General features: G+C 35.8%; 1 protein-coding gene across 6 annotated transcripts in view; it reads right to left on the bottom strand.

Moving 5' to 3' along the window:
* Positions 1-27,780, bottom strand: part of VPS13B (vacuolar protein sorting 13 homolog B) — a 391,004-nt gene that overhangs the window by 192,445 nt on the left and 170,779 nt on the right. For 5 of the 6 annotated variants that reach the window (XM_015856029.2, XM_015856025.2, XM_015856028.2 and 2 more), the window contains exons 21-22: positions 17,397-17,544; positions 5,948-6,075 (exon numbers count right to left, since the gene is read on the bottom strand). In XM_015856029.2, coding sequence (XP_015711515.1) covers positions 5,948-6,075; positions 17,397-17,544 — 276 coding nt within the window. The remainder of the gene's footprint in view (positions 1-5,947; positions 6,076-17,396; positions 17,545-27,780) is intronic. The other variant, XM_015856026.2, reaches the window with a different exon arrangement.

Below are 27,780 nucleotides of genomic sequence, written 5' to 3'. Positions count from 1 at the left end.
GTTGTAAAATGAAGTTAATTACATCTTTGATAAGTAGTTTATTGATCCTAGGTTACAGAGCATACTTTATTTATACCGGATAAAAAGCAACAGTGTATTCTTACAGATGTAATAGATTTGGATTTTCTTTTTTTTTTAAATGGTAAATTAGTCATGTCAATTTGCAAAGATTTTTACAGTGACACATTAGATCACTCTCTGGCCTATTAGTAATTAGTTGCAGGTCAAACCATTGTGGGCTAATGATAAATAGATGACTAAATAAGTTATGATCAGTATAATTTTTTGTTTTATCAGTGCACATATTGAGCAAACAGTTTATAATAGATCATCTACATATATTTTTTCATGATGACTAACATCAAATGCTGCCTGCATAAACAAACCATGTGGTTATAATTCAAAAATTCCACCAGCTTGGAGGGAAGCAATACTTTACTGCACAACCAGCAGCAGGACCTACAGGAGATGTTTTACAGAGTACTCTTGAGAAAAGATCTCACTACTCAGAGGTTTTACACTCATTTTCAGTTCAGTAGAGCTTTGTATCATTGACAAGTTCTTCAGACCACTTATGTCTTCTTTTACTTCACTACATCAAGAAAACTGAAGTGAAATCACGATAGTTCCACTCCTTTCAGATGCTTGAGGGAAATTTGCATATACACAAATGGGTATTTTGGGATTCATTTTCAGATGATTGCATGGGAGGTATAAACTATATCAAAATTCATGGCCTACGATAGCATCACACGCTGACCTCTAATACTACAGATTTACTTACAGAGATGGTTTGCAGATTTATGTTTCATTTGTAGTTTTATATGAATAAATGTGATTTGCAAAACATTACTGCAGCATTTCAGAAGCCGGCATAATGAATATATGACAAAATTCCACATTTTAGGGCAGGTCATGCAATTATTGTAACTATATAAGAAATTAACAACTTGAATGCTCAAGGGCCCATTAAGTACAAATTCGAGCATTTGAATTGCACCTGCTGAACTTCTCACAGGCAGGTTCTGCTTACACACCACTACCAACATCAATGGCTTTTCTTTTTTGTTTGACAGAGTCTGGACATCCGGTTAATAAGAAATTATTCCAAGAAGGAATGGAAGAGTGCACCTAAAGGGTGGAATTAAACATCACACAGAAAAGGGAGAATGTGTGCTACAGCTTGCTACACCAATCAGAAAGTGCTTTAAAATATATGTTGTTTAAATATCTTAAAATTAAACGACATCAATAGCATATATTAAAGCTATCATATAAATCTTTTTACACTTTTTAAATAACTGTTAAACTGTGTGTCTAAAATTGTGAATTTAATGTAAAATGTGACTGATTTATGTAGCTGAATATAAATCTGCAACAGTAAATCTTGCATTAATGTAAGGATCTGACAATCCAAGGGAAAGAAAATGAAGTAATCTGCCAGTAAGAAGTCCTGAAGCTGGGGGTCAGATCCTGTTCATGGAAACCATCTGGTTGGGACCCTCCAAGCCACACCAAACACAAATGATCTTTTAAAAAAATATCCTATTCATTAATGCTTCGCAGCTGTGCTGAGTGTTACTTCATTTTTCCATGGCAACATCCTTTCTGTTTCAAGGATCTTATTTCAGTTTTGGTAGCAACGTGTTCTTTTGCCAGTACTGAACACATTCATGTGTTAAAGAGAAGGAATTATTACAAATTCTTGAAACAGTATCACCCTCTATTTTCATTTCTATTATGTCAAGGCCTACACATGCTAAGTAACGTACGCTAATGATAAACCTATGAAGCAAGCAGTATTTTCTCTTCTACTTTCAAAAAGTTAACCAAAGCATATTGCTCTAACCTTTCACTAATATATAAACCCAGAAGAGCATAATGACTTTAAGATCTCAGTTATATAAAAAGGAAAATATTTAGTTACTGGAATAAATCGAGTATTTTAGTTCATATTTTAAAAGAAGAAAACATTGCTCTATCGAGATTACTATGAAATACATACCCTGCAAAAGAATTAGGCTTTCATAACTGAGAAGTAGATGGAAGAGGGCAGACCAAACAAGTGACAGTCCAGAGTTATGCATAAGCTCAACTAAGAGGGAAAGGTTAAGCAAGAGATTCTACAGCCTTTCACGATAGCTACACAACGAGACTCATTTCCTTAACCCACATTTTATAGCCATTTAAACCAATTAGAGGTGTTGAAGATGACCTATTTTGTGACACTCTTAAAGCTGTCTCCTGGAAAATGGCCCCTCTCCACACTAATCATCATTCATCATATTCTCTCATAAGAAAGGCTGATGTGTTTTTAATAAAACTGAATCTCATAATTATTGCCAAAACTGTGAAGATCTATTGTTAGACATCTCAGGTAGATGTTACGCGTAGCCCCCAACATCCAAATTTGTCCAATCCAACTTGACCATTTGCAGCTGAATCAGACAGCACTGTCTGCTGGAATTTAAAAAGGTCATAAATTCATGTTTTCAAGTTCAACAAAAAATAGAAGTGATGCAAAAGTAAATTTGAGCACCAGTATGAGAACTGAATGAGCAGCCTACCTGTACACAGAAATGAATACAATAAGGATCTGCTACATTTTTCTTGGATCCCTTGAAACACTGTCTTAGCATTATGCAGTATTCCTTCTTTTTCCCTAAGCAAGATTTATTTAAATAAGCCTCTATTTAGTAATGAAAAATTTTATTTTTGACAGTTCTTTATAAGTAACCATCTGAAGAAATCACCTCATCTCCTAACTGCTGAATATATATGGAACTGCTCATAGCTGCAACTGTTATAAGTCACAAAGACTCTACTGAACCCAAGAATAAAAAGAATGCTGCTCATAGAGCTCAACGAAATCTCATCCTTACAGTTATTACAGTCAATGTTTCACTTTGACTGAAATTTGTGTAAGTTATATGCCTCAAAGAAAATATTATTTTCAATAATTTCAGGAAACAGACTCATTTTTCAAATAATTTCAGGGATATTTTAAGGCATGTGGAATAGTTGGCTATGTTTTATATGCAATAATTACACTCTTACTTAGCTGGCATTCATTACAAGATTAGTCATTAATTCATTTGCTTTTAATACAGATCCTTCATTTTTCTCACTGGAATCCAGTATTGGCAACCAATTAAAAATAATTGTGTTTATACGACCTCACAATTCTAGCAACTATTAGTTTGAAGAATACATGAAAAGTGAGTATTATCCTCCTACACAGTATAACTGCCAAGATGACTTCAAGGACACATATAAAATCCTACAACAACTAAATAATAAAAGCAACTTTCTACAGTTAAGTATGAAAGTCTTTTCACTCAAATACTAATAGCTTACCACATCTCCAATGCACAAAATTGTCATGCAATATTCTATCATTAGCAAGCCAGAATTAGGGCTAAGCAAGTACCAGCTCTGGATCCAAAATAAACTTTCCACTTATTTTGGTTCCAAGCACTTTTACTTGCTCAAACTTCCACTAAAAGAATAATCCTTTGATGATTTTAAGTTATGAAGTTCTGCTTTATCTGATGACAACTATAGACTTTTCTGTTCTGCAGTCACATTAATACAAGATCCAGGAACATGAAAATAGCTGCAGAAATAAAGGTGCACAAGTACTTAAACAACAACAACAAAAAAAAAAATTACAGAAATTTGGCTTTTTCCTGTCCACAGAAAATTTAAACACATGTTCTATTTTATTAAAGGTATAAAAATATTATACTATAGTTTAACTGAAAAACAGTAAACCCTCATTTTGTTATCATCCACACATTGCTTTTCACAGATTCAGCTTTCTCACTTTGGTTAATGCTGAAAGAAAAAACTGTGTACATGTATTCATGTCTTCATAAATATATTCAAAGGAAATGGATAGACAGACTGCTAAGCAATAATAAGACAGACAGCAAGCACATGTACCAGTCAATGGCATTTTGCTAAGAAGGTCTACCATGTGTCTGTTTGGAACGTTCTTGGATATTGCGGCATTCCTTAGAGTTTGCAGCTACTTCTACCAGTAACACATACTGTCCTCTGCCAAGAGACTGGCATCTGCTTTAGCAAGTATGACTGAAGCAGGGGGGTGAAACATCAGAAGTGTATAAACTCTGTGTGATTTCCCATGGCAATTGAATTTCATCACTGATAAAAGCTAAAAACATGGTTACATACTCATAATGATGAAAATTGAAGGCATTCAAATGCCACACCAAAAAACCCGGACCAAAATAAAACCCACTGTATGTATATAAAGACCTAGGAACTGAAACACAAATAATTAGTACCTAATAGGAAAAGTACCACCCCAAAACTTATACCACCAATAGCTCTAGTTCACTCACGTGTTATGTAAAAGTAAAGATATATTTACTAATTATTCTTTGAGAAAACACATGCCTACCACTGCAACCAATTTTCATGCCCACAGAAGAACCTTATTTTGAGCACCAACCTTTTTTTTTTTCTTGGTAACTCACAAACTTATTAAACTTATTAAATGCTGAGTTATCCATTCTTCAAACCAAATTCACTTTGTTGGTGCCTAATGCAACTAAGCTTGCCATGACAAATATCAGCAGATGATATCTTTGTCCTAATTAATCTTTTGCCATTTAGAATGGATTTAGTACTTCATCATCATTCCAATTATTATTTTTATGACTTACAGTGTAGGTATTGTTTATATAATGAGTTTCATTGTGTTAGGTACCACACAGGCACATACCAAAAACACACCGCTTCCTTCAAAAAACTTAGAAACAATCTCCCCTGACTCCCCTCATCTAGTCATTCTCATCTGCAGCAAAACAACATTAAGAAAGAATAGAAAACAGGCAAAATATTCATAAAACAATGATGAAATAGCTATCTGAAAGCTAAATTGGGTCATCTCCTTAAGTGCCTCCTCAACTTTACTGTGCATTTAAGCCACAAATCTGAAGTTTTTGCTCAGGAAATATTAAATTTTCAGTTTTTCAAATATTTTAATTCTCAATTATGTTCTGCAATGAAAAAGAGAAGATTCTGGGAGCAGGAGGTTGTGTACAAATATTTTTCTTGGTAGGGGGAAAAAAAAAAGTATTCATTTCTGCCAATAAATTTTATTTTATTTTACTTTAATATGGAAATAGTTCTGCTACTAAATGCTGGTGTTGTAAAGGATGAGACATTATAGTGGGCCACAAAATTCTACTCTCATTGAATATACTGTTCACATAATACTACTAAATTAGTGTAATTTCCAAGCATGCACTCGATACATATGTGGAAGAACAGAGTCCTAATGCTAGCACCTCTAAATTATCTAGTATTAGAAATGTAATCAAAACACTCTATTTCTAACATTGCCTTTTTTGTCCATAGCACACATATGTTTGGATACATGAAATATCTGCTTTTACTAATCTCAGATCACAATCTAAAGCAGTGTAGGATAAAAGAATTTAATCTGACTGATCATCTGATTGTCCTCGATAAAAAGGTACATACCTAAGCATCTGACCCACCACAGCATAACGTTGTATCATATCACACAACCACTCAAAAATTATGCATCGCACACATTTCGCTCAAACATGTTGGTATTCAGCAAAATCTAACTATGGATAAAAAGGTAGCCAACTACTGTTATAACTGAGGAGTATGTCAAGCATTTTCCCCTTGATGTAACTTTTAAAACAATCTTCCCCTTAAATATAGAAAAGTATTTGGAAAACTAATAATTGAAAATGAAAGGATTCTTAGCTTAATTTACCAAAACTCTCTACTTTATTTTTCAGCCTCTAGGACTTTGAAACCACTGAAATAAAACAATAAAACCTTAGAGCTCCTTTAAACACCCTTCATGAAAAGCACTAGGATACATAAAAAATATCATAAAGTTTGGAAAGACATAGTTTTCCTCACTTCCTTTTCATCTTACCTGAAGTGTAAGGCGCTTAACTGCATTCCATACTATTCCAATAAATTCTTTCATTCTTTCTTCAGGACTTCTGCAGCCTTCAGATGAGTTCAGCATGGTTTTCACAGGAAGCGATAAAGGGCGAGATTCTAATGCAAACAACAAAGTTCAGCTATATCAATAACATATAAAGTAACATAGTGGTAGCACAGAGAAGATTACTTATTTTAAATTATAGAAGTGACCTCTCGCTACATAACTCACTATGTCACCATCTATGTGATAACAGTGTACAGCAGAAGTTTCTATTACTAGTTTCAAACTTGGCAATACAACTGCATCAGTTAAGACTGCTGAGAAATGCAATGTGTCAAAAGCACTTGGAGAAATTCTTAATTTTTTCACATAAATTGTTAAGTAAATATTATGAAGAAAGCATGACCTAAGCAAATTAAGTCAGTTTCCAAAGCGTGATAACCTATTTGATGATGGAATAGCAGCAGGAGATGTTTCCACAAACAGTGCTGCCAGGGTAATCTGAAAAATGTTTCAGTTTTTTAGAGCTGTAAAAAATAAGTCCATATTAAATTACAGCCATGAAGTAATTTTCTGTAAAATAAATAAATAAATAAACCATTTAGCATAAACTACACGTGTGCATTGAACAAACAAACAAAAAAAAAAAAGATCTGAAAATGAAACAATTTGTCAAATTTCAATGGTACAGAAGTAACTGAAATATTTCAGCTAAATTCAATTATTTATACTAAAGAGATAAGCTTCCTTTAATCTTTAGGAATTTAGTAATATGAATATGAAAAGATTTTAGATAATACTAGCATTAAATTTAATACAAGGAAAACAGCAATACAGAAAGTACCAAGTAGTAATTTCAAAATCACTTCAAAATGTATGAGGAGTACGTAATTCCTCCTGTGTTCTCCTTGTACGCTTTGGGATATGCACCAAGTTACTGTCAGCCTCCTTAATATTTCCACTATTGGTGGAATATTCACTTGTTGAGCTGAAATTGCAGAAGTGAATTACAAATTCTTAATGACTTCATTTTAAATTAAATAAAAATCTCCACAGGTGTGACTATTTATGTTTCCAAATTATACAGCTAGGAGAAATCTGTAGCATAACAACTACAAAGAAATTCTTAAAATGAAATCATGGTATCAGTGCAGCTCAGGCGGGCAAAATCATATGTCCATTTATATGTGTCACTTGTCTCCATTCAATTTTGAACATGCAAGTAAACATCCAAAGAATTAAAAATGAAACATCTGAAAGGTGAATTTCTGCTAACAGTATGCAACGTTCATGCCACTTGAGGAATAATTCTGGTATTTTTTCAATCAAGGCTAAAAATGATAAGTTGATTAATAGACACAACCCTTCAATGATTAATATTTGAATGATCTGAAAGGAAAGAGAAACATTACACCAAACGGAGGAGGAATCAAATGATTCTAAGAGATACAGTAAAAAGAATGAGAATTTTTAATCTCTCAGATCTTTCAGGCTCCAGTTATGAATCTGTTACAATCACAGACAGTTAAAACCAGATCAATAGAATGCAGAAATTGTGACATTTCAGGACTGTTTGTTGTCAGACGTGCTGGAAAGACAAAATATAAAATTTCCATATGGAAAGGTATCATGGAGTAACTATTTCATAATGCTGTTTTGTTTTGTTTTTGACTTTTATAACACGCAGTGAATATTCAATCCATATTACAAACGTATGATGTTAAAATTAAGACATTTAATGAGGAATAGGCACTGCCTTTTAAAATTCTTATTAGACCCCAGTTCACAATACATTCTTTGTTTAGGCAGGTCCTTTGCTGCACGCCTTAATACAAGGTAAGAATCAGGAACAGCCTGAGTAAGATTAAAACAACAGAGTGGAACAGAGAACTCAATACAAGGGTAGGTAAAGCGGAGAACATTATGTAAAGTCACTCTGAGTCTTCAAAAATATCAGAGAGATGAATTCCTCAGGTTAGGATGAGAAGACAAATACAACATAAAACTGTATTCCTCAGCACAGTCAGCAAAGAATATCAACAACTTATGCCACTGGGCAAGTGTGTTCTTCATGAATGGGATCTAAAACCAGGTTTTGCTCCAGTCTGCCATGTTTTCTTGGCTGGAACCACACTTCATTTAGGGGAACCAACCTTCTAATGCCAGAAACCGATAGCTCTGAACTAAAACTAAAATTAGATAGCTGAATCTTCACTTGTTTTTCTCCATGTATGCACAACTTGGGATATGCACAAAGATCTGCAAAGCTGTTTCTAATTCCAGGAGTATATACGATAGACAACAGCTTCACTCTAATACCCCATACTCAACAAAAGATGAAAAAGCACACAAAAGAAAGCCTCTGAAATGCAAACAACATAAAGACCCATTCAATCACAAATCCCCAAAAATAGAGAAGTAATAAGAGATGCTTCGGGGTGGAAAGAAACTAGTTCATAAATAACTCCTCTAACTCCTGAAAAGAAGAAGTTGTCTCTTTTCTTGCTTCCCTTCTTACTTTTTTTTTTTTTTTTTTTTTTCCTTTTTCTTTTTCTTTTTTCCCCTTTTTTGCCATGTACTGGTAAGAACCACAGCTTTGTCTGAGGGGACGCTGAGGCAGAACAATGTCATAATTTCCCATCAGGCAAGGCTATCAGGAGATGACAGTTGCTAAGAATCTGTAGTCCGGTATGGCTATCCAGCGTGTTTGGCTACTCCTCTATAGTAGATACTTAGACTGGATCAGCTCCATCTGTCTCAGTATGAAGGTTAATCTACTAAAATAATTATGCTACTCAGCTACTACTGAACTGAAAAATCCAGGAACATTTCCTGGCACAGTAATAAGCCCTGTGCTGAAGCCAGGAGCCAGTCAGCAATAGCTGGATAGAAAATAGGATTTGTCTGAAACATTTACAAAACTGTTGGGAAAGGAAAAAGGAGAGGGGGGTTGCCGTGAGTCGCACAAAGCTGAATTTGAAAGAAAACCAATGTATTGATTCCTACTTTGTCCTCAACTCCCACAGTGCCTAAGTGCTATTTTAGTAAAAATATACACTGCATCTTTTTCAAAGCAGTCACTCAGAATCTGCCATGTTCCCAAGACTCAAAAGACGCACTGTAATGTCTGTAATGAACAGGCTTATTTGGAAATGACTGATGAGCTTCAACCAGGATTGAGCTACCAAAAGCAGTAATTTCCACAATTCCTTTCAGAATTCATTGTTAAAGTTACAGCCTTTCAAAATTAATTGTAAGTGTCCTCTCTTTGTAGCTGACACTAAACAAGACTTACAGACATAAATTCTAGATATAGATGTGTTTGTTTTTTTATAAAGAGCTCTCTCGTTGGTTTTTTTTTGTTTGTTTGTTTGTTTTCCTGGCTTACCAGGAACTGTTTGCTTTAGAAATTTGATCAACAAAACAGATGTTCTAAAAATAAAAATAACTTTAGGAAAATTAGTGCTATATTTAGTGACTTTAGAATGCAAAAGGGAAAATAAATTCTTTGAAGTGAGTTCATTTGGGGGTAAATGGACATTCCATCTAGTAAATAAAAGCAAAGACCACAGATCAGAGGTTTTCTACTACTGGTTTGAGGACCACCAGTAACCTGTACTCACCAGCGGCCTCATGCTTTTGGTTCTGCCTTCCTTACAACTGGTGATTGAATTCAAAGCAGGTAAATTACAACGCTAATATCTTTCTCCTAATTTGTATGTGGTGCAGTCATATCTCATATCTCACCCTTCTGACACAAGACTTCTTTCTCCTTGCTCACCATGTGCCTTGGGCATGTTTATACATATAGAGAGTAGAGCAGCTTTTTCTTGGTTGGAAAAGGCTACCTTGCTGCAGGCAAACCCATACTGTCAGTGATCTCCAGATGATCTGGAGAAAAGAGATCTCCTAATGAAAGGTTCATACACAGATGCCCATGCCACAGTCTTTAGCAGGATAGTCTCTCCCAGTCCATGACTCTACTCAAAATGTACATCATATGACCTCAGCATGCTAGACAAGCTTTGCTTCCCACCTCACATCAGCTGTCATATAATTCTCACACATCAGAAATGAGCTAAGCTGAAAAAAATGCTCCTTCAAGTTAAGCATAGATATTAAGAGGCCATGGCAGCAAAACACACAAACAGAAAATGAATTCAAGGCAAAGCTCTTTCTGGAAAGTTTTATCTAATAAAATTAAAAATTGTCTCTGTGGTGTCAAAGTATTCATTGGGGTTTCTTAATAAATATACATATTTTCATGCATTAGATAAAGCTTTTTTAATCAGAAATGGAAAAAAAAACACCAAAGTGTTTGCTACTAATGAGAACCATTGAAGAACTGATCAAGGAGTCTGAGAGATTAGAAACGAGATTAAAAAGCAGTGGAGGAGAAAATTCGAACTTCAAACAACTCTGAAAGATTGAAAACCTAAATGGCCAACAGATTTTTTCTTATTTTTTAAAAATTTTTTGTTTCAGAAGATTAACCAGTTTCTTCACATGTTAAAGAAAAACCATAGCACACTACTTAAGATTTCCTTATTAAACCAGCAGTTTTCAGCTTCCATGTATAATATGAACTAAAACAAAAATCATTGAAACTATTTTGCGGTTGGACTTGATGATCTTTGAGGTCTTTTCCAACCTGAGTAACTCTATGATTCTATTACATAAAAGCTTGTTTGTACTTTGGTTGTCATTCCAGTTTTCTTCCTACATTTCTATATTTTTTTTTATTTGCAGAACATACACACCTATATAAAGAGAGATTCATGAAAGTATTATAAATGAATCATGCTTTTATATATATTATGCCAGAGGAACAAAGTTTGTTCTCAATATAATTAATTTCCATGCAGCAATTTTGCTCCGTGATTTAGTATTAAAACTGCTTATATATAAGCATACATACATATACATACATAAAAGAAATCACAGAAACGGAGGATTGACTTGCTGAAGATGTTCTCTAACTTTGTGCACTAATATTTCCTACAATCCAATTCAAAAATGGAAAGTTCATCTAAGTAGCATGCTCATTAGGTGAGCCTGATGCATGTTTCGATATTTCTGAACTACCAGAACCCATCAAAGCATTTCATAAGTATTCACAAATTAATTTTTGTGGTGTTGTGTCAAAAACATTAAAATATGGAATCTCTGGGCTTCTTAGCAAATGTTTTTTTGTAGAGCAAATGTATGCCAGAAACTTGAATTGAATGTGATATGGATGAGGCTATGCAAACAAAAACGCTTTCTGTGTTAAAGTGGAAGTTAGCTACAGAACGGCTTTTTCTCCCATCAAATCCAATTACTGCTGCATGATTTTTGGAAAAAAAAAAAAAAAATCTACTTAGTGCTCAGAAAATAAATAAAGAAGGACTGACACTCTTGTAGAAATCAATATTGTTTTTTCACAGGCAATACTGAGCTGCTATACTAGTCACTATCAAAATATGTTATATGTGGATTCATAACTACAGCCCATGCCTGAATTTGTTTTAACATTGCCTTCAATTCCAAATAACTTAGTGCATTATGAAGTAAGAATGTCAGTCTTTAGGTTTGCAAGAACTTTCCTGGTAAACACAGGAGAAATTCTGCTTGCTTGACTGTCCTACTTCTTAAAAAGACACTGACCATTCCTTAGTTTTTAAAATAATATAAAACAAAACCCCACATCTTTTTCTTTCAACTTTTAATTTTTCCATACAGGAAGCATATTTGACATACTACATTGGATTTGTGTTCCTTTAAGTCCACACATGGAACTGAAGAAATCATGCCATCACACAACTGAAGTAAAACATTTTACTACCTAAGAAAACCAACAATAATAATTTCTTGGTATAGGCAAGTGACTGTCTTGCCATTTAGAAGTTACTGTAAGTTATCTGAGCCCAGAGACCTTCTATTTACATAATCCTTCCATGAACTACAATCCAGTTATAAAAATATAAGGCCCTTGTACTTTCAGGCACGCTAGGTAAATGTGTGTCAGATTTAAATTCCTATATTTTACTTAGCCTACTTAGCATCTGTTTAATTTCATTCATCTTCCCAAATAAATCATCAGTAATACATTCCAAGACAGGCATGAATAAACGATAATCATTCAGTTCATTGAGCAGAAATAGCAATGTACTAATTCAAATGCTTTGTATAATCCATTGATTTTTCAGCAGCTAGACTTCTCTGACGTTTGCCAAAGTTTCTTCTGCATTCCAGAAGCTCAATTTAGCAGGAACCTAGTTCAGCTATCTAGTTGTGATACACTTAGATATTACGTCCATCTTGCTTCAGTCAAAGGCAAAAGGCCTTTGACATGGTGCACCCACACTCATCATCATCTATCTCCAAATTGGAGGGAGCGGTGGATTTGGATGGGTAGGACAACTAGATGGATACAGCAATTGGTTGGAAAGGCTCGCAGACAGAGGGTGGTGGGTCAATGGCGCCTCTATGTCAGGTATGGGAGAGCGGTATCGACGCGAGATTCGCGATCCTCAAGGTCTGATTCTTGTGGAACAACACAGGTTGTACGCTCTTATTAACAATCTTTACTTAAATAGACATCGAATGAGAGGATCGAGAGTAGACAAGTCACCAGCATAGAATTAATGAGCACTTGTACGTAGCAGGAAAAGGGCTGAGTGGTGCGCAAGTTTTGGGGCGAGAATGAGGTGAGTAAAAGATGCCAATTAATGGCGCAGAGAGGGAACTTGCCCGTGGACCAAGACTGGAAGCTGGCTCGGGGTGACCCTAATGAGGTTCAACACGGCAAAGTGCAAGAGTTTTGGCAGCTGTGGGCCGGCTAGACCTGCCAGGCCACCTGTCAGGCTGAAGGAGGAGTTGTCCTTGATAGCAGCTCGCTTTGAAAAGACCTATGGGTCCGAAGATGAGAAAACTTAATCTAATGAGCCAGCCATGCGCTTCTGGCAGCCAAGAATAGCAAATGGATCCTGGGCTCCATGCAGGAGAGGGGTGGGTCAGCAGGATCGGGAGTGATCGTACCTCTGGTAGGACTGCTCAACCTTAGGTAAGAAAGGCAGACCAAATTAGTTACTAGAGTATCGTCGTCAGGTGTAGGCGCCCTCAGTACCAAAAGATATCGCGCAATTATTGAGGAAAGGGTCCGAGGAGGGCCACAAAGAAGATCATGCGGGCGCTGGAGCAACCTCCCCATGGGGGAAGGCTGAGGGAAGTTGGCTTGTTCAGCCCTGGAGGAAGAGAAAGGTTGCGGGGATGACCGATCATTTGCACTGCCTTGTCATGTCTGACAGCTGAAGGGTAAACTTTACATAAGCGTGAGGGGTGAGTAAAACCTTCGAAAAGGTCGTGGATAAAGCAGGACTATGAAGGAAATGGTTTTTACAGTTGAAGGAGGGAAGAATTTAGCGCTTGGATGTTAGGGGTAGCTATATAATTACTAGAAGGGTGGTTAGGTCCTGGGACAGGCTGCGCCAGGTGTAGTATGATGGAGATGCGGCACCAGTCCTTGAAGGTAGTCTTGCAGGCAAGGGTGAGAGGGGGTCGCCGTCGGCAACCTGATCTAGTAATATGTGTGTAATGTTTGAGAGTGCGCACTGCAGGCAGAGGGGAGGCGTACTGGAACTACCTGATCCTTGATGGTCCCTCACAACCGGGTAATTCTGTGATTCTGTGATCTGTGATTCTGTGGTCTCATGTTTGGATGGATCCACTGTGGCATCAATGAGCCCCCAGCTGAGCAGTGTCCCACAGGCAATGCTGTGTCTACTCAGCAACTCATATTACCTTCCTTCACGGCCACACTACACACATATTACAAATCTATATACACATATTAAACATTCTGCCACTACCCATCCATAAGAGCTACACCTCCAGTACAAACCTGGAAATTACTTTACATTGAACTAACAGGGAACAACTGAATTGCTGGAAATGGAAGAAGTGGGTAGGTGAAGGAAATCAGGAAAATCCTTTTCTTTTCTTTTCTTTTCTTTCCTCTTCTTCTTTTCTTTTCTTTTCCTTTCTTTTTCTGTTCATATATGTTTCTTCTATTTTCTTCCCTGTTTTCTTCCCTCTTTTCTCTTCTCCTTTTATCTTTGCTTTATATTCTTTTCTTTTTTTTCTTTTCGTCTTTCCTGTTTCATTTCTTTTCTTTTCTTTTCTTTTCTTTTCTTTTCTTTTCTTTTCTTTTCTTTTTTTTTCTTTTCTTTTCTTTTCTTTTCTTTTCTTTTCTTTTTTTTTTTTTTAATATTCTTTCTTTATTATCACACATGTTAATGGCCACATCATACAAAATTTAAACCATATATTCTGTTATCTTACTCTGTTTTTGAGGCCTCTGTGGTTAAGGAGATTTATAAATAACTTCCATTTGAGACTTAAGAACAGAAAACTTGGATTTTCACAGACACACCATATAAATAGCAGTTTTGCTCTTTTCCCATGCTTCACTTTTGGCAATGTCTCAGCAGCCATTAGCTAATAAACTGAACTTAAGATCAATGTTTTAAATCATTTTACAGCTGTGATTACAAACTGCTTTCATTTAATACATAGACTTGGTTTCTAAATATTCTCAAGGGAGTCACTGCTAAGATTATGCTAGACCTGAACAGTGTAAATTCCAACTCATCACCTGAATAGCACGATTTTAAGATATAACCTCTTTCAGTCTGTGAAGACTATGCATATGTGCTTGCTATCCATGTAGCAGTCTCAAGTTTCTGATACCTTAAGGAATCTGCAGCTACAGCTTTAATTATTAAGAGATATAGGGCATACGAGGATTGTTGTTCCTCTTACCTGAAAAGCTGTTACAGCATAGGTAGTCATAGGCCTGCCATCAGTGTATTTTTTATTCCTAATTTCAAAAAGGTGAGACAAACAAAGAAAACACAGACAGAAAGTAGGTGAAAATTAAAGGAAATTAAGTGAAAAATAGAAGGGATCAATAAAAGGGATCCATTCTAAAAACAAACAACAAAAAAAAAACACAAAAAAAACACCAACAAGCAAAACAAAAAATAAAACAGAAAGGAAAAGAATCTAAAAAAAAAAAAAAAAGAAAAAACAGAAAGAAAAAGAATTGTGGGCACTCTATTTCCAGTTTAACGTCTTTCATTCACCCTATTTCAGTACATCATGCATCTGTAAAGAAATAAATTATGAAAGATACCACACACTGAAATTTCTCTCAGTATGAGATTTCATCTTTTGCACTTGCATTCATTCTACCTCTTCCAACCATTTACACTGGGAAGTTCATAACGAGAGAAACTATTTTGTGATGGAACATGCATGCTAGTTTTTGTCTGCCCCCTGAACCTTCCAGTGCAATTCCAGTTCTGACAAAGAGATGGAAAAGCTTCTAACATCACCTGAAATGCCATGAGGGAATGTGGAAGACAAGTCTGCATGGCACTGCAGTATGACATGGCTCACCTTTCTAAAAGGAAATTTGAATGTTCTTCTGAAGAAGACAGAGCATCTCCTTTAAATTATTTCCTCAGTAAACAATCTTTTTGCTCTTTGGCATTCATTTTATATTTGAACTCCCCTGTTTGGCAGGTAAATCTCAAATACTTCAGGTGTTTTATACCTGGCATTTTATCTCCAGAGTTCAACAGACAGATACACATTTCAGAACATTGGCTAGTCTTCAAACAAGCATCTCCATCATGCATGGCACATGTTAAAAACAAACAAAATGTAATGTCCACCTTATTTTTAAATGGACACCATTTCCCATTCTGCAAGAAGTGAGAAAAAGTCAATATTCTTACAGTCTGATTCCTATGAACGTAGTAGTAGAAAAAGCACGTAAGAAAAACTCAAAGGAAAAGATATGGGTAACTTGATTTTATCACCTCTATTTTTCCACAACCTCTTTTCATAAACTTCACATTGTAAGTCCTGCCTCTAATAGACTCCGACATTTTGACGAGTTAAAAAGCAAAGTTCAGTTTAATAAGTGAAAGCACCAATACACGTTATTAGAATGATTACATAACTCCAAAACGCAAGCAAGTCCCTGATTCTCCAAGTCAAAGAACAATTCTGGTAACCAAACTTTTCAAAGCTTCACCACAACTAGGTTTTGTTCTGACAAAAAGGGATGCTGAGTGCATCATTCTTTCAGACTACACCAGACACTAAACAAACCAATAAGAATTCCTCATGAGTTTCCTTCCTGGGTTACGCATGTCTCTGCAAATAAAGGTTTCACAAAGGACATTTTAAATCCTATTTCTTAATATCAGACCTAAAAGTCACATGAGTTTCTCTTGTGATTTACAGCCTCATGCTGCATTGACAGGAAATGTTTGGACACAACACAGATTACTTATGAGATTGGTACAGCAGAACTATAGAAGCTAAAATAGTAAAATAAATATACTTAATACATTCATTTTATTATAAATAAAACAAAGGATATTCGTTAAAGAATGGTAAAATAAAAAGACGTTAAAAATAAAAACTATGTATAAATGAAATCAGTAAAATCTTCTAAGTTTCCTATTATTCTACCAATAATATGGCAACTCTTGCAATCCTCAGAAAACAGATATTCTGGTTTTAGTACTTTTTTTCTCAAATTAAACTCTACCACTAATGGACAAGATCATAACCTCATTTTCTGCAGACAACATCTTGAAGTACTTCATGATTATCTGGAAATAAACATCAGTGCAACAGAAAAGAGAATTTGTTCATTATATTTCAGAAGGATTATCAAAAGTCTCAGCTGGATAGTTACTTCTGCTGGATGATGTCCTATTTTACAACTTGCAGACAGTACTGTATGATTAAATAGCCTACAAAATCCCAGAATGCCATATCATCTTGATTAGCAATAACAAAACGCAACTTTAGCACTCCCAATGTGCCAAGGAAAGTTCCTGAATTGAATAATTTCTTAAACACTGGAAACAGAAGTGGCAACAAATATATTTTCTGTGGGACGGTAATTTTGAAAACTGTGAATTTTACTGTGTTTAGGCACAAATCTTAGTTCTGCTGAGACTTGCATACATGCCAGGTTGGAAACAATGTGAACAGTTTGACTGAAAACAAAGATTAATGTGAACACATAAAGTCTGACAAAATTATGGACTAAAATACTAAATATAAAGCCATACAGCACTCTTCTATTGAAAGCTCACATTCTTTATCTTGCCTTAGTAAACAGCAATTAGTATCAGAAGCCCAGACGTAGTATCTAAACTAAAAATTAGATATAAATTAAACATGTATTTCAAAATCACAAGTTTGATGATTTCTTATTAAGGAAGTTGTAATTTTCTGCAACAAAATTTCTTTAAATCTTAAAGTTGTTCCACACTGCTCTCACAATTTATGCTGCTGATTTGCGTGCACAATTTATTGAGCGAGTCTAAAAAACTACTGGCTAGTTTTGACTAAGATGTGATCATACCTGTTATTGTTTTTGTTTTGACAGGACTGCTGGCATACTCAGAAGCTTGATTCGATTGCTGCCTTGCCAGAGGTGCACTTCCAACTGATGCTTCATCCTCTTTTTTTCGAGTTACTGACACACCAAGTGGAACAGCTCCTACAGACTGCTGGAAAAAGAAATGCCTTGAGACCCACTCAAAACCAAAAACCATTAATCACAAATCATGGCATTATCATGAGAAGCATGTCTTAAACTTTGATACTCATAGAAGACAACTTGAAATGATGATTGCAGAACATATGTTATGAAAACAAATATTCACAGTTTCACTGAACAGTGGAAACACTACATTTAGGCTTGCACTTGCAATTCTTTATTTTAACGCTATTCTTCTGAAGAGCAACAGAAAAGAATTTATTAACCTTAAATATCATGCTGAAGAATTAAAGAAAATTCACTGTTTACATGTTTAGTAGAAACTGAATTCAGCCAGATTTGAAAAATCTTAAGGGTTTGTAAACAAATGTATTGATCCTAATTAACTCTTTTTCTAATGAAATGACACACAATTTAAAAGAAAAAGAAAAAGAAACGTGTAGCCTGACTAGTAATTACTAATATTGAATTACATTTTGTTTTTTAAGTGAATCAATGAAATTAAAAACTGATCAAACCATGATACTGATGAACAAAATTGAAGGTGTTCAAGTCTAGGTTGAAAGGCTACATTCTTATTTCAAAGACTAAAAGACAACTAAGTATAATAACCCGCATAAAGTAATAGCTCTTGAACTGGAGGTCCACGAATTAATACAACCCTCTGTGTTTGCTGTCAGTATTTTTCCTCGTGAGATTCTTCTTTAATTAACATGAACAACAGAAGCAAAAATTAGTTAAAAACTGAATTTTCCATTTTGCACACAGCTGGCTGTTAGCATTTTGCTGTACTACTAGCTGCTAGGTCAATTGTAAGCACATCCAAGTTGAGAATTGCAGAGTGTTTCTACTGTTGATTTTGCAGAGGGTTATCATTTAAAGATGGCAAAAGTTTTTTTCTAAAGATCAGACATTAGGATTACATGTATCTTAATCAATTTTTGTGTAATTTAATTTTGCTGGTATTGGAGTGAAAATGTAATCCATATAGCTGAGTAATGAGAAACCTCACACATTGCATTAGGAATCTCTGTGGGAAACAAATTCGTGTGAGGCGGGCAATGTGCTTGTAAATTTTCTCCAATGGAAAACAGATCGCTGAATCGAGCAGTGTGCAACACGTGCACACATACAAAACCCCAAAACAAACAGAAAAATCATTTAATTGAACGAGAATGTCTTCCAAACGCCTTTACCATTTTCCACTATAAAAGTAAATTAAAATAAGACAGACAATCAACTATTTAATCCCATTCCAGCAAAAACAACCAACTTACATATCCAATGGTATGCAAAGTTAATAAGAAAATAATAATGCCAATGACAAACAGAACTCTCATCCCTCCTCCTCTCTCTGAATGTATCATCAGCTTTGTCTCCAAAAGCACTAAAAAGCCATTCCAGAAGACAGTAACATGGCACTTTGGCTTTTGTTGTTGTTATGGCTAGAGAACACCAATGTGCTTTGAAAAGACAAGTTTTACACCACAGAAATACTTCCCACATGTCTGTGCATATGTAGAGAGCGAGAGTCTCAAGTTTTATACACTTCAATCAGACATGTTACATCACTTATTTTCAAAATTCATCACTTTATCTGATACAGCCTTACAAATGGCAAAGCCACTTGTAGCTTAGCCAAGACAGTCACCATTGAGCCATGTTTTGCCATTTCTGGATGTAACATCGCAAGATTCCTGACTTAACAAAATGAAGCAAGAGTTTTGAAGAACAAATGTGGATAATACAAGACAGTACAAAAGACAAGAGGATGGAAAACGTTGTCTGAAGAAGCTGTATCTGTTTCTGAACAACTGAAGAAATGGATCACCAACACACAATAATAAGTTACACCACTAAGTCATACAAGGAAAAACATCAAGGCCATCACAGCCAGGAAAAGCTGGAAAAAATTAAGACCTAATATTAAGTGTTTGAGTGCTGATCTGGACAATGAAACAGCTGTTTCATCTTTGCTCACTGAAATCAAGCCTGATGTTACTGTTGATGATGCCCAGTACAATCTTGTCAGATTTTTGGCAAAGGATTTCTGGTTAAAATAATGAAGAAGATGAAAGATCAGCACTGAACTAGATGGAAAAAGATCATCAAGATTTGGGTTTTAGCCACAGACTGATGAGGAAATTGTGGCTTGGGAAACAGCAGATGACAAGAGCACCACAGCTGTATGAGAAGATGAATCTAATGAGAAAGGAGACATTGCAGTCAAGTGTTTTCACTGGCATTTCATCACAACAGTCCAAAAAGCTGGCAATGAAGTTGCATGAGTAAAGGTGCATCTACTTGGGATGTAAGTTTTATGGTTATCAATTGGTAGCCTTATAAAGAATATAAACAACAAAATAAAGTTGAGGAACTACAGGAACATTTATTTGGAGATGTTTTATGCTGTGGAATACTGTACACAGAGCACAACTCAAGATAATCAGAAATATACTTTTTAAAAGAAAAAAATAATTAATTTCCATACAAGTCATGAACAAATGAATGACTGTCAGTCCCACAATGAATAACTAATGCGTAACTTTTTGAAATTCTGAAATACTTTTAAATATCACCCCAAATGGTGCAAATTTAAACTTATATACTATATATAAGATAATTGTTTGCACTTAAAAATGTCAGACAAAAGTCAATATCACGAGCTATAAGGGTACTGATTTAGGGTTACTGTTCTAAACAATTTTGTTTTCAGAGTTAAAATCAAAATCATATTCTATTCTGGGAGACTTACCACGGATTTATGAATGTGACAATATTTTGTGATTATTATATAATGATTTTACAATTTTCCACTGTAACTATGATGATTGATTGCCTAAGGTTAAAAAAACTACAGGATTTTTTTTTTCAAAATTTAAATTTTATTAACATAAATAATCTAAAAAATTACCCACAGTGTTAAGTATATGTATTCAAAATATATTTTATACATTCATACAAAAGGATTGGATATATGTTTTATATTTTACTTCATAATGTGCAGTCAATATGGCTGTGCAATTAATAAAGATCGTCTAAAATCAGGAAATGGCATAGAACAATAAAAGAGAGCACGCAAAAAATAATGTGCCAAAAATACCAAGGCCCAACTATTTCCTGATTTAGGGGGTTATATGCCAAATAAAGCTAAAATATTCTGTAAAAAGGGCTATTGGAAATCCGTCCCAGGTAGAATTAATATTTATTTTATTTTTACTTGTTTTTTTCTGTCATTAAATATTTTCTTTCTGAATTATAATTTCATGCATGTGAGTCTGAAGAGGACAAAAGGTAGATCAGGGAACATAGGAGTGTTTTCTAAAGGAAACCCAACAAATTGAGCAGACAAGTAACTTATATTTGAGGGATGTTTATATAGAATCACAGAATTGCTCAGGTTGGAAAAGACCTTAAAGATCATTGAGTCCAACCATGACACAACCATACTACCCTACCTAACAACCCTCTGCTAAATCATGTCCCTGAGCACCACATCCAAATGGTTTTTAAACACATCCAGGGATGGTGACTCAACCACCTCCCTGGGGAGCCTATGTCAGTGCTTAACAACCCTTTATGTAAAGAAGTGATTCCTGATACCCAGTCTACCTGGCACAACTTGAGGCCATTTCCCCTCGTCCTGTCACCAGCCTCCTTTTCCCCAGACTTCACCGACCCAGTTCCTTCAATCTTTCTTCATAGGTCATGTTCTCCAAGCTCTTCACAAGCCTTGTTGCCCTTCTTTGGACCTGCTCCAGCATCTCAATGTCCTTTCTCTACTGAGGTGCCCAAAACTGAACACAGTACTCGAGTTGAGGCCTCACCAGTGCTGAGTACAGGGGCAGGATTTCTTCCCTAGTCCTGCTCACCACACCATTCCTGATACAAGCCAGGATGCCATTGGCCTTCTTGGCCACCTGGGCACATTGTTGGATCATATTCAGCTGACTGTCCATATAGTCACATCCCTGCTAATAAATCAAAGGCAAAAGAACATTCAAAGATAGGAACTAAAGCATTATAAAAAAGTAAAAAATGAAGCATGAGTCTATGAAATGTTGGACTCATTTCAGAAGCCTCACTCCCAGACACAATCTGCCACCTGTGAAACCAAACCCAGCTATCACAGTAGGGGCTGCTGCGGTCACACAGAGTGATCTGGATATGTGCAATAGCTTGCTGGCAGAAAGTTAAGTCAATTAAATCATCTATCTAAAGATGCCTTTTGTAATATTGCGAAACATTGTGTCCTAAAGAGCAAAACACCTCTGATAATGAATGACAGTGAATGACACAATATAAGGGTATTAGCGCTCAAACTTAAGGTTTTTTCCCTACTGTAGCACAATTGGCTAAGGCAGATTACATCTAAGGAATTACTTGTTCTATGTGAGTCTTCTGACCAAGTCATGATGATAAAACTATCTCTTCTTAGGCAGAGAGACCTCTGGTGTGACAACTGCACCAGTGAGCTCAGTATGATCTACAAGCTTGCTAAGGGTACACTCAATCCTACCGTCTATGTTACTGATAAACATGTTAAAGAGCACTGTGTCCCAAGATGGACCTCTGGGGGACACCATGGATGACCAGCCTCCACCTGGACGCAGTGCTACTGACAACAACTCTTCTGACTACAACCATCCAAACAGTTCTTATCCACCCAATAATCCAGTCATCAAATCCATATATCTCCAATGTAATGACACGGTGCAAGAGTACATCAAAAGCCCATCCTGACTGATCAGGCATGATCTGCCCTTGGTGAATCTATGCCAGCTTCACTGATAAAATGATTGATTTTAGTGAAATGATTAATGTGAGAGAAATACAGGGAAATAGTGGAGGCTTTGCAGTAATGTGTATTCAAGAAAAACAAGCCTACATTTATATTTTCACTGCAAAGAGTATCATATAACTGACAGTTTCATCTGAAAGTGTAATTAATGCATCTGTTGCCAAGGCAAACAAATTAAATATTTATCAGTACAAAGCCAAGTTAGGGATTTAGAAGAGTGTAAATATATAATAGAAACGTCAATGCTTTACCAAAATAAAGAACGCCTGATTTCAAGAAAACATTCAAATAATAGTCAGAATTAAATATTGTGTTACTAGAAGGAAAGACTCAAAATACAGCTCTGTTTTGTTTTTTAATAGAAACGCAATGTTAACACGCTGTAAGCAATGCATGTACAACAAGTTACTCTATATAATTGTGTCTTTACTGAAATCTGTAAAAATTAACCTTTCATAAATCATGAAAGATCATATCAATTCAACAGGGCTTTCAAACTGAAGAAACACAACGGTTTTAGCTAAACATATTACTGAGTAAGAACTGCTAAAGAGCAGCAAATAAGCATGCAGTGCACATACTACACAAACACATCTACTGCTGCTACACATATAGCTCAACTTCACCAAAACAATCTATAGAGACAAAAGTATTATAAAAAAACAAATCAAACCAAACCCAAAACATTTTGGCTGACACATAAAAGAACATTTCAAAGAAAAATCACCTTCTGAAATTTCTGTGCCAATTTAAACCCCGTTTAAAATGTAGCATAGGTTCATCAATCACCAAGCAGGGTATGTAAGATGGCTTTTGAATTTACTGCTCGAGCTTCATGGATTATTACCAGTTACTGAAAAAAAATAAGGGTGGTAACAAAAACATATTTCAGAAAAGACTAACAAATTCAAGGAACCAGAAATGTGATTATTTTTAACACTCAAATAATGTAAAATATGTGTTTTTTATACAGAACATATGGATGGACTGCAGTGCAATCTGGAATATACTAATTTTCCTTTGAGCAGTCATGCAGACTGCATAAAAAGCAGAATAATTGCCTTTTTATCAGATTTCTTCCTAATGCATTACTTCTGACAATGTGGATCCTAAGAGCACATTACAGAGTGTATTTCCAAAGCCAGTGGCTTTTCTGGTTAAAGTTGAAGTGAATCATGCAGTAAAAAGATCAGAGGCTTTGGCTTTATTTGAAAATTTACCAATGTGTCTTTACCAATGTGTCCAATACAATATTCTTTAGAAGCTCTGATATCTTTAAGTCTTTCTTAGTCCTTCCATATCATACAAACAGTGAAGTACAACATAATACACCAGATTATCAGTATATAAAATTTATCAATTAATAAACTTCTACAGAATGTTCCTTATTTGTTCTTCAGGTTTTGGACTTAAGGAGAGCAAACTCCAAAAGGCTCTTTTTAAATTCATTGTTACAATATTAATTACTAAAAATTTCAAAACCTTTGAAGTTGGGAATCAATTCATTAAGCATTAGAACAGTTATATAATGGACTGCTATCGTGACAAGACAAATCCACTCTGAAAGTTCTGTCTGCAGTGTTTTTGGTTTTTTTTTTTTTTGGTTTGCTTTTCTCTCAGATCCTTCTAGCTGATAAGTCCAAAAGTCAGAGTTCTGAAAATCAATTTTGAACAGTACTTTAGTACAGTTTCAGTATTTGAATCTATTAACTTTATTTCAAGTTGTTATTTTGTATTACTGAGAAATAAATTAAACTAATGTAACTAAATGAACTCCAAGTGTCGCTGCCACTTTCATCTATATTGTGTCTTAGGTGTCCTAGGGTTCTTATATTTTAGCATATTAGACTGAAAAGCCTTCTGGTGTTGATTACTGCATGCTGTACACATAGTATAGTGCTCCAAACAGAAAAGGTAATCTATCAATAGTGTCTTTTTCTAGACAAAGCAGCACGTAATGCTTGCTGCACTGAGTTTCTGAAAGGCCATCATCTGACGGTGAGGTGTAAAGACTTCTCCTTACTTCATCCTATCTCCATTACCAATTTGTTGGGTTTTTTTTCTTCTGTCTCAAAATGATTGTTTTCTTCTGTTTGTACATTAATTAATGTAAAATAGTTTTGAAAAATGCACATAAATATTACACAATCTTACTAATATTAACTTCCTTTGTTCAGTCAAGATTAGAAAAGGAGTAGGAAGCTGAAAGTCCTACAGTAGGCTAAAATATTTCCTTGCCTACTAGAATATACACTTATTAGAAAGCCTATGAACAAAAAAGGCTGAAGTACGAAGAATATTCTTCAGCTCAGCCTTTACTAGCAAGAGCAACGCTCAGGAATCTCAGATCCCAGAGGGAAACTCCAGGTGCAAGAAAGATGCACCATCCTTGGTGAAAGATAATCAAGTCACAGAATACTTAATCAAATTTGACACATGCAAGTCCATGGGCCCTGATAGGATGCACCCAGGTGTACTGAAAGAGCTGGCAGAAGCCATTACGAGGCTATTCAGAATGTTCTTTGAAGGAATATGGTGATTGGGTGAGCCACTCAAGGACTAGAAAAAAGCAAATTTGAGTCACATATTCAAGACGGGCATGAAGAAGGGACTGAGGGATTGACCAGGCCAGACAGTCTCAACTTCATCCTTTGGAAGGTGATGAACAGGTCATCCAAACACTTGACAAGAAAGTAATGAGAAGTAGTCAGCATTGATTCTCCAAAGGGAAATTATATTTAACTAACCTGACAAGCTACAATTAAATGACTAGTATGAAGTGAAAGAAGTGAATATTGTTATTGTGGTCCTCAGTAAGGCTTTTGTCAACATTTCCCATAAGATCCTCATACAGAAGCTGATAATATATGGGCTGGATGAATAGACAGTGAGGTGGACTGAAAACTGAATGACCAGGACCGGAGGTTGGTGAGTGATGGCACAAAATCTAGTTGGAGACCAGTAACTACTCACGCAAGCCAAGGGTCAATACTGGGTCCAATCCTATTCAATATATTTTTAATATTTTGGATGATGGGTCAGAGTATAATCACAGCAAGCTTGGCAGCAGTGGATGATTTACCCAAGGGTGATATTGAGATCAGCAGAAGGACCTTGACAGGCTGGAGAAATGGGCTGACAGGAACCTCAATAAGTTCAACAAGAAGTGCAGAGTCCTGCACCTGGGGAGGAACAACTCCAGGCACCAGTACATGCTGGGGACACCCAGCTGGAAAGCAGCTCTGCAGAAGAGGACTTAGGGTCCTGGTGAACACCAAGATTTATATTAGTCAGCAGTGTGATCCTGCCACTAAGTAGCCTAATGATATTCTTGGCTGCATTTGGCAAAGCATCACTAGCAGGTCAAGGGAGGAAATTCATCCGCTCCACTAAGCACCAGTGATGCCACAGCTGGAGTACTGGGTCCAGTTCTGGGCTCCCCAGTACTGGAGAAACCTGGACATACCAGAGAGAGTCCAGAGCAGGGCCAAGGTTCAAGGACCTGGAACACCAGTCTTGAGAAGAAGGGCTGAGAGAGCTGGAAATGCTCAGCCAAAAGACAAGGGGATTCAAGGGAAATCTTAACGTTGTATATAACTATCAGAAGGGAGATTTCAAAGGAATGGAGACAGGCTCTTTTCAGTGGTGGCCAGCACCACAACTCACAGTGGGCACAAAGTGGTTTTCCTTTGAACGTAAGGATGTACTTCCATTTTTATTTTTTATTTCTTATTTTTTTTAATCAGAAGTGTGACAAGAGTTGGAATAGGCTCTGCATGACAACAGGATCTTTTTATCAAGAAAGATCTTGCACAGCTTATTGTATTAAGGACTTTATGGACTTCACACATTGGAATTTGCCTCAAGTTCTGTTAAAAGAGATGCTAATTCTATTCTTGATCAAAATAAACTTAAGAGGCATCGGCTTTGCTGTATCACCTTCTAAAGAAAACATGCTGCGTATTATACTAGGCAGCGTACAAATAGACAGTTGAATATATTTCAGTAAATTGTTTAAGTGGACATACATTACTGACTTACAGAAAACATTACAAAATCTAAGCTATTACAAACACTATGCACATCAAAACCAGGGAACAACTGCTTTCTGCTTGTTGTTTTTTTTCAACATAAACATTTCATTTCTGTCAAACTGAGTATTGTAAGCATTACTATTGGAGAATAAAAATCCAGTTATGCCCCTCTGAATTGCATAATGTTGACCTATTTTCAATATTCTCAATAAGATGTGATAATGGACAAGTCTGCAACGTGTAAGGAAAGAGACTTGGTTTACAGAAGGCTTTAACTTCAGTAAAGAAACACATGGTATTGTTCTTATACTACTAGTCGCCATGGGAGAAATTCAAAAGCATTTCATTCAAGCTCTAAGAAAGAGTCTCACAGATTTTTACACTGCAATGTTCTCATTGTTTTTGTTCCTGAAGAGGGACAATGGAAAACTTATAGATGCATGCTGAAATTCAGAATGAATATATAAAAATAAGTTACATTTACATCCTTTTACCCTAGAGCATTGACCATATAGTCACAACAGTAACCACACGGATTATTATTCAAATGCGTAACAGCAGCCACATTTTGGCACACATAGTCACTTTATAACAAAAAGGTAATACACTACAATGCAATTCATTGAAAGCATCTGGCTCCAAATAGTCCATTGTATTTCAAAAACTATGCAGCAGCTTTAAAAAAGGCTAGCTCTTTCCCAAATTTTCTTTTTACCAAGTTTTAAATAAATATAATAATGATCTATGCAAATTGCATGCCGTACAGAAAACTAATTTATGTAGAAGCAATGCACGTTGTCCTGGATTCAGCTGTGATACAGTTGATTTTATTCATAGTGTCTGGTACGATGCCATGTTTTGGTCTTAAGAGAACAGGAATGCTGATAAAACACCAATGTTTCAGTTGTTGCTGACCAGTGTTGTAAAGAGCCAGGGCTGTTTCCGTTTTTCAGCTTTTTGTACTGTTCTGCCAGCAAGAGGTCTGGGGGGAAGGGCATAAGGAGCTGGGAGGGGACAGAACCAGAATAGTTGACCTAAACTGGCCAAAAGGATGTTTAATACCATATATGATATTGTATAATAAGACCTATAGAACTGCAGGGAGTTGGTCAGGAGAGTTGGGGCTGCTACTGCTTAGGCATCAGTCAGTGGGAGGTAAACAACTGCTTTGTGCAACACTTGTTTTAGTGTGTGTATTTATGTAATTACTGTTACTGTTACTTCTCTCTTCCTTTTCTTTCTTACTAATCACAGAATCACCAAGGTTGGAAAAGACCTACAAGACCCAGTCCAACCACCCACCCATCACCAATAGTTCTCACTAGACCATGTCCCTCAACACAACATCCAATAGTAAATAGTTTTTATCTCAACCTACAAGTTCTATTATTTTTGTGATCCCCAACCCATC

This window comes from Coturnix japonica, chromosome 2 (assembly GCF_001577835.2).
Source record: "Coturnix japonica isolate 7356 chromosome 2, Coturnix japonica 2.1, whole genome shotgun sequence".
Taxonomy (NCBI): Eukaryota; Metazoa; Chordata; class Aves; order Galliformes; family Phasianidae; genus Coturnix; species Coturnix japonica.
The sequence above is the reverse complement of the archived record's forward strand: the minus strand, read 5'-3'. Positions and strand labels throughout refer to the sequence as shown.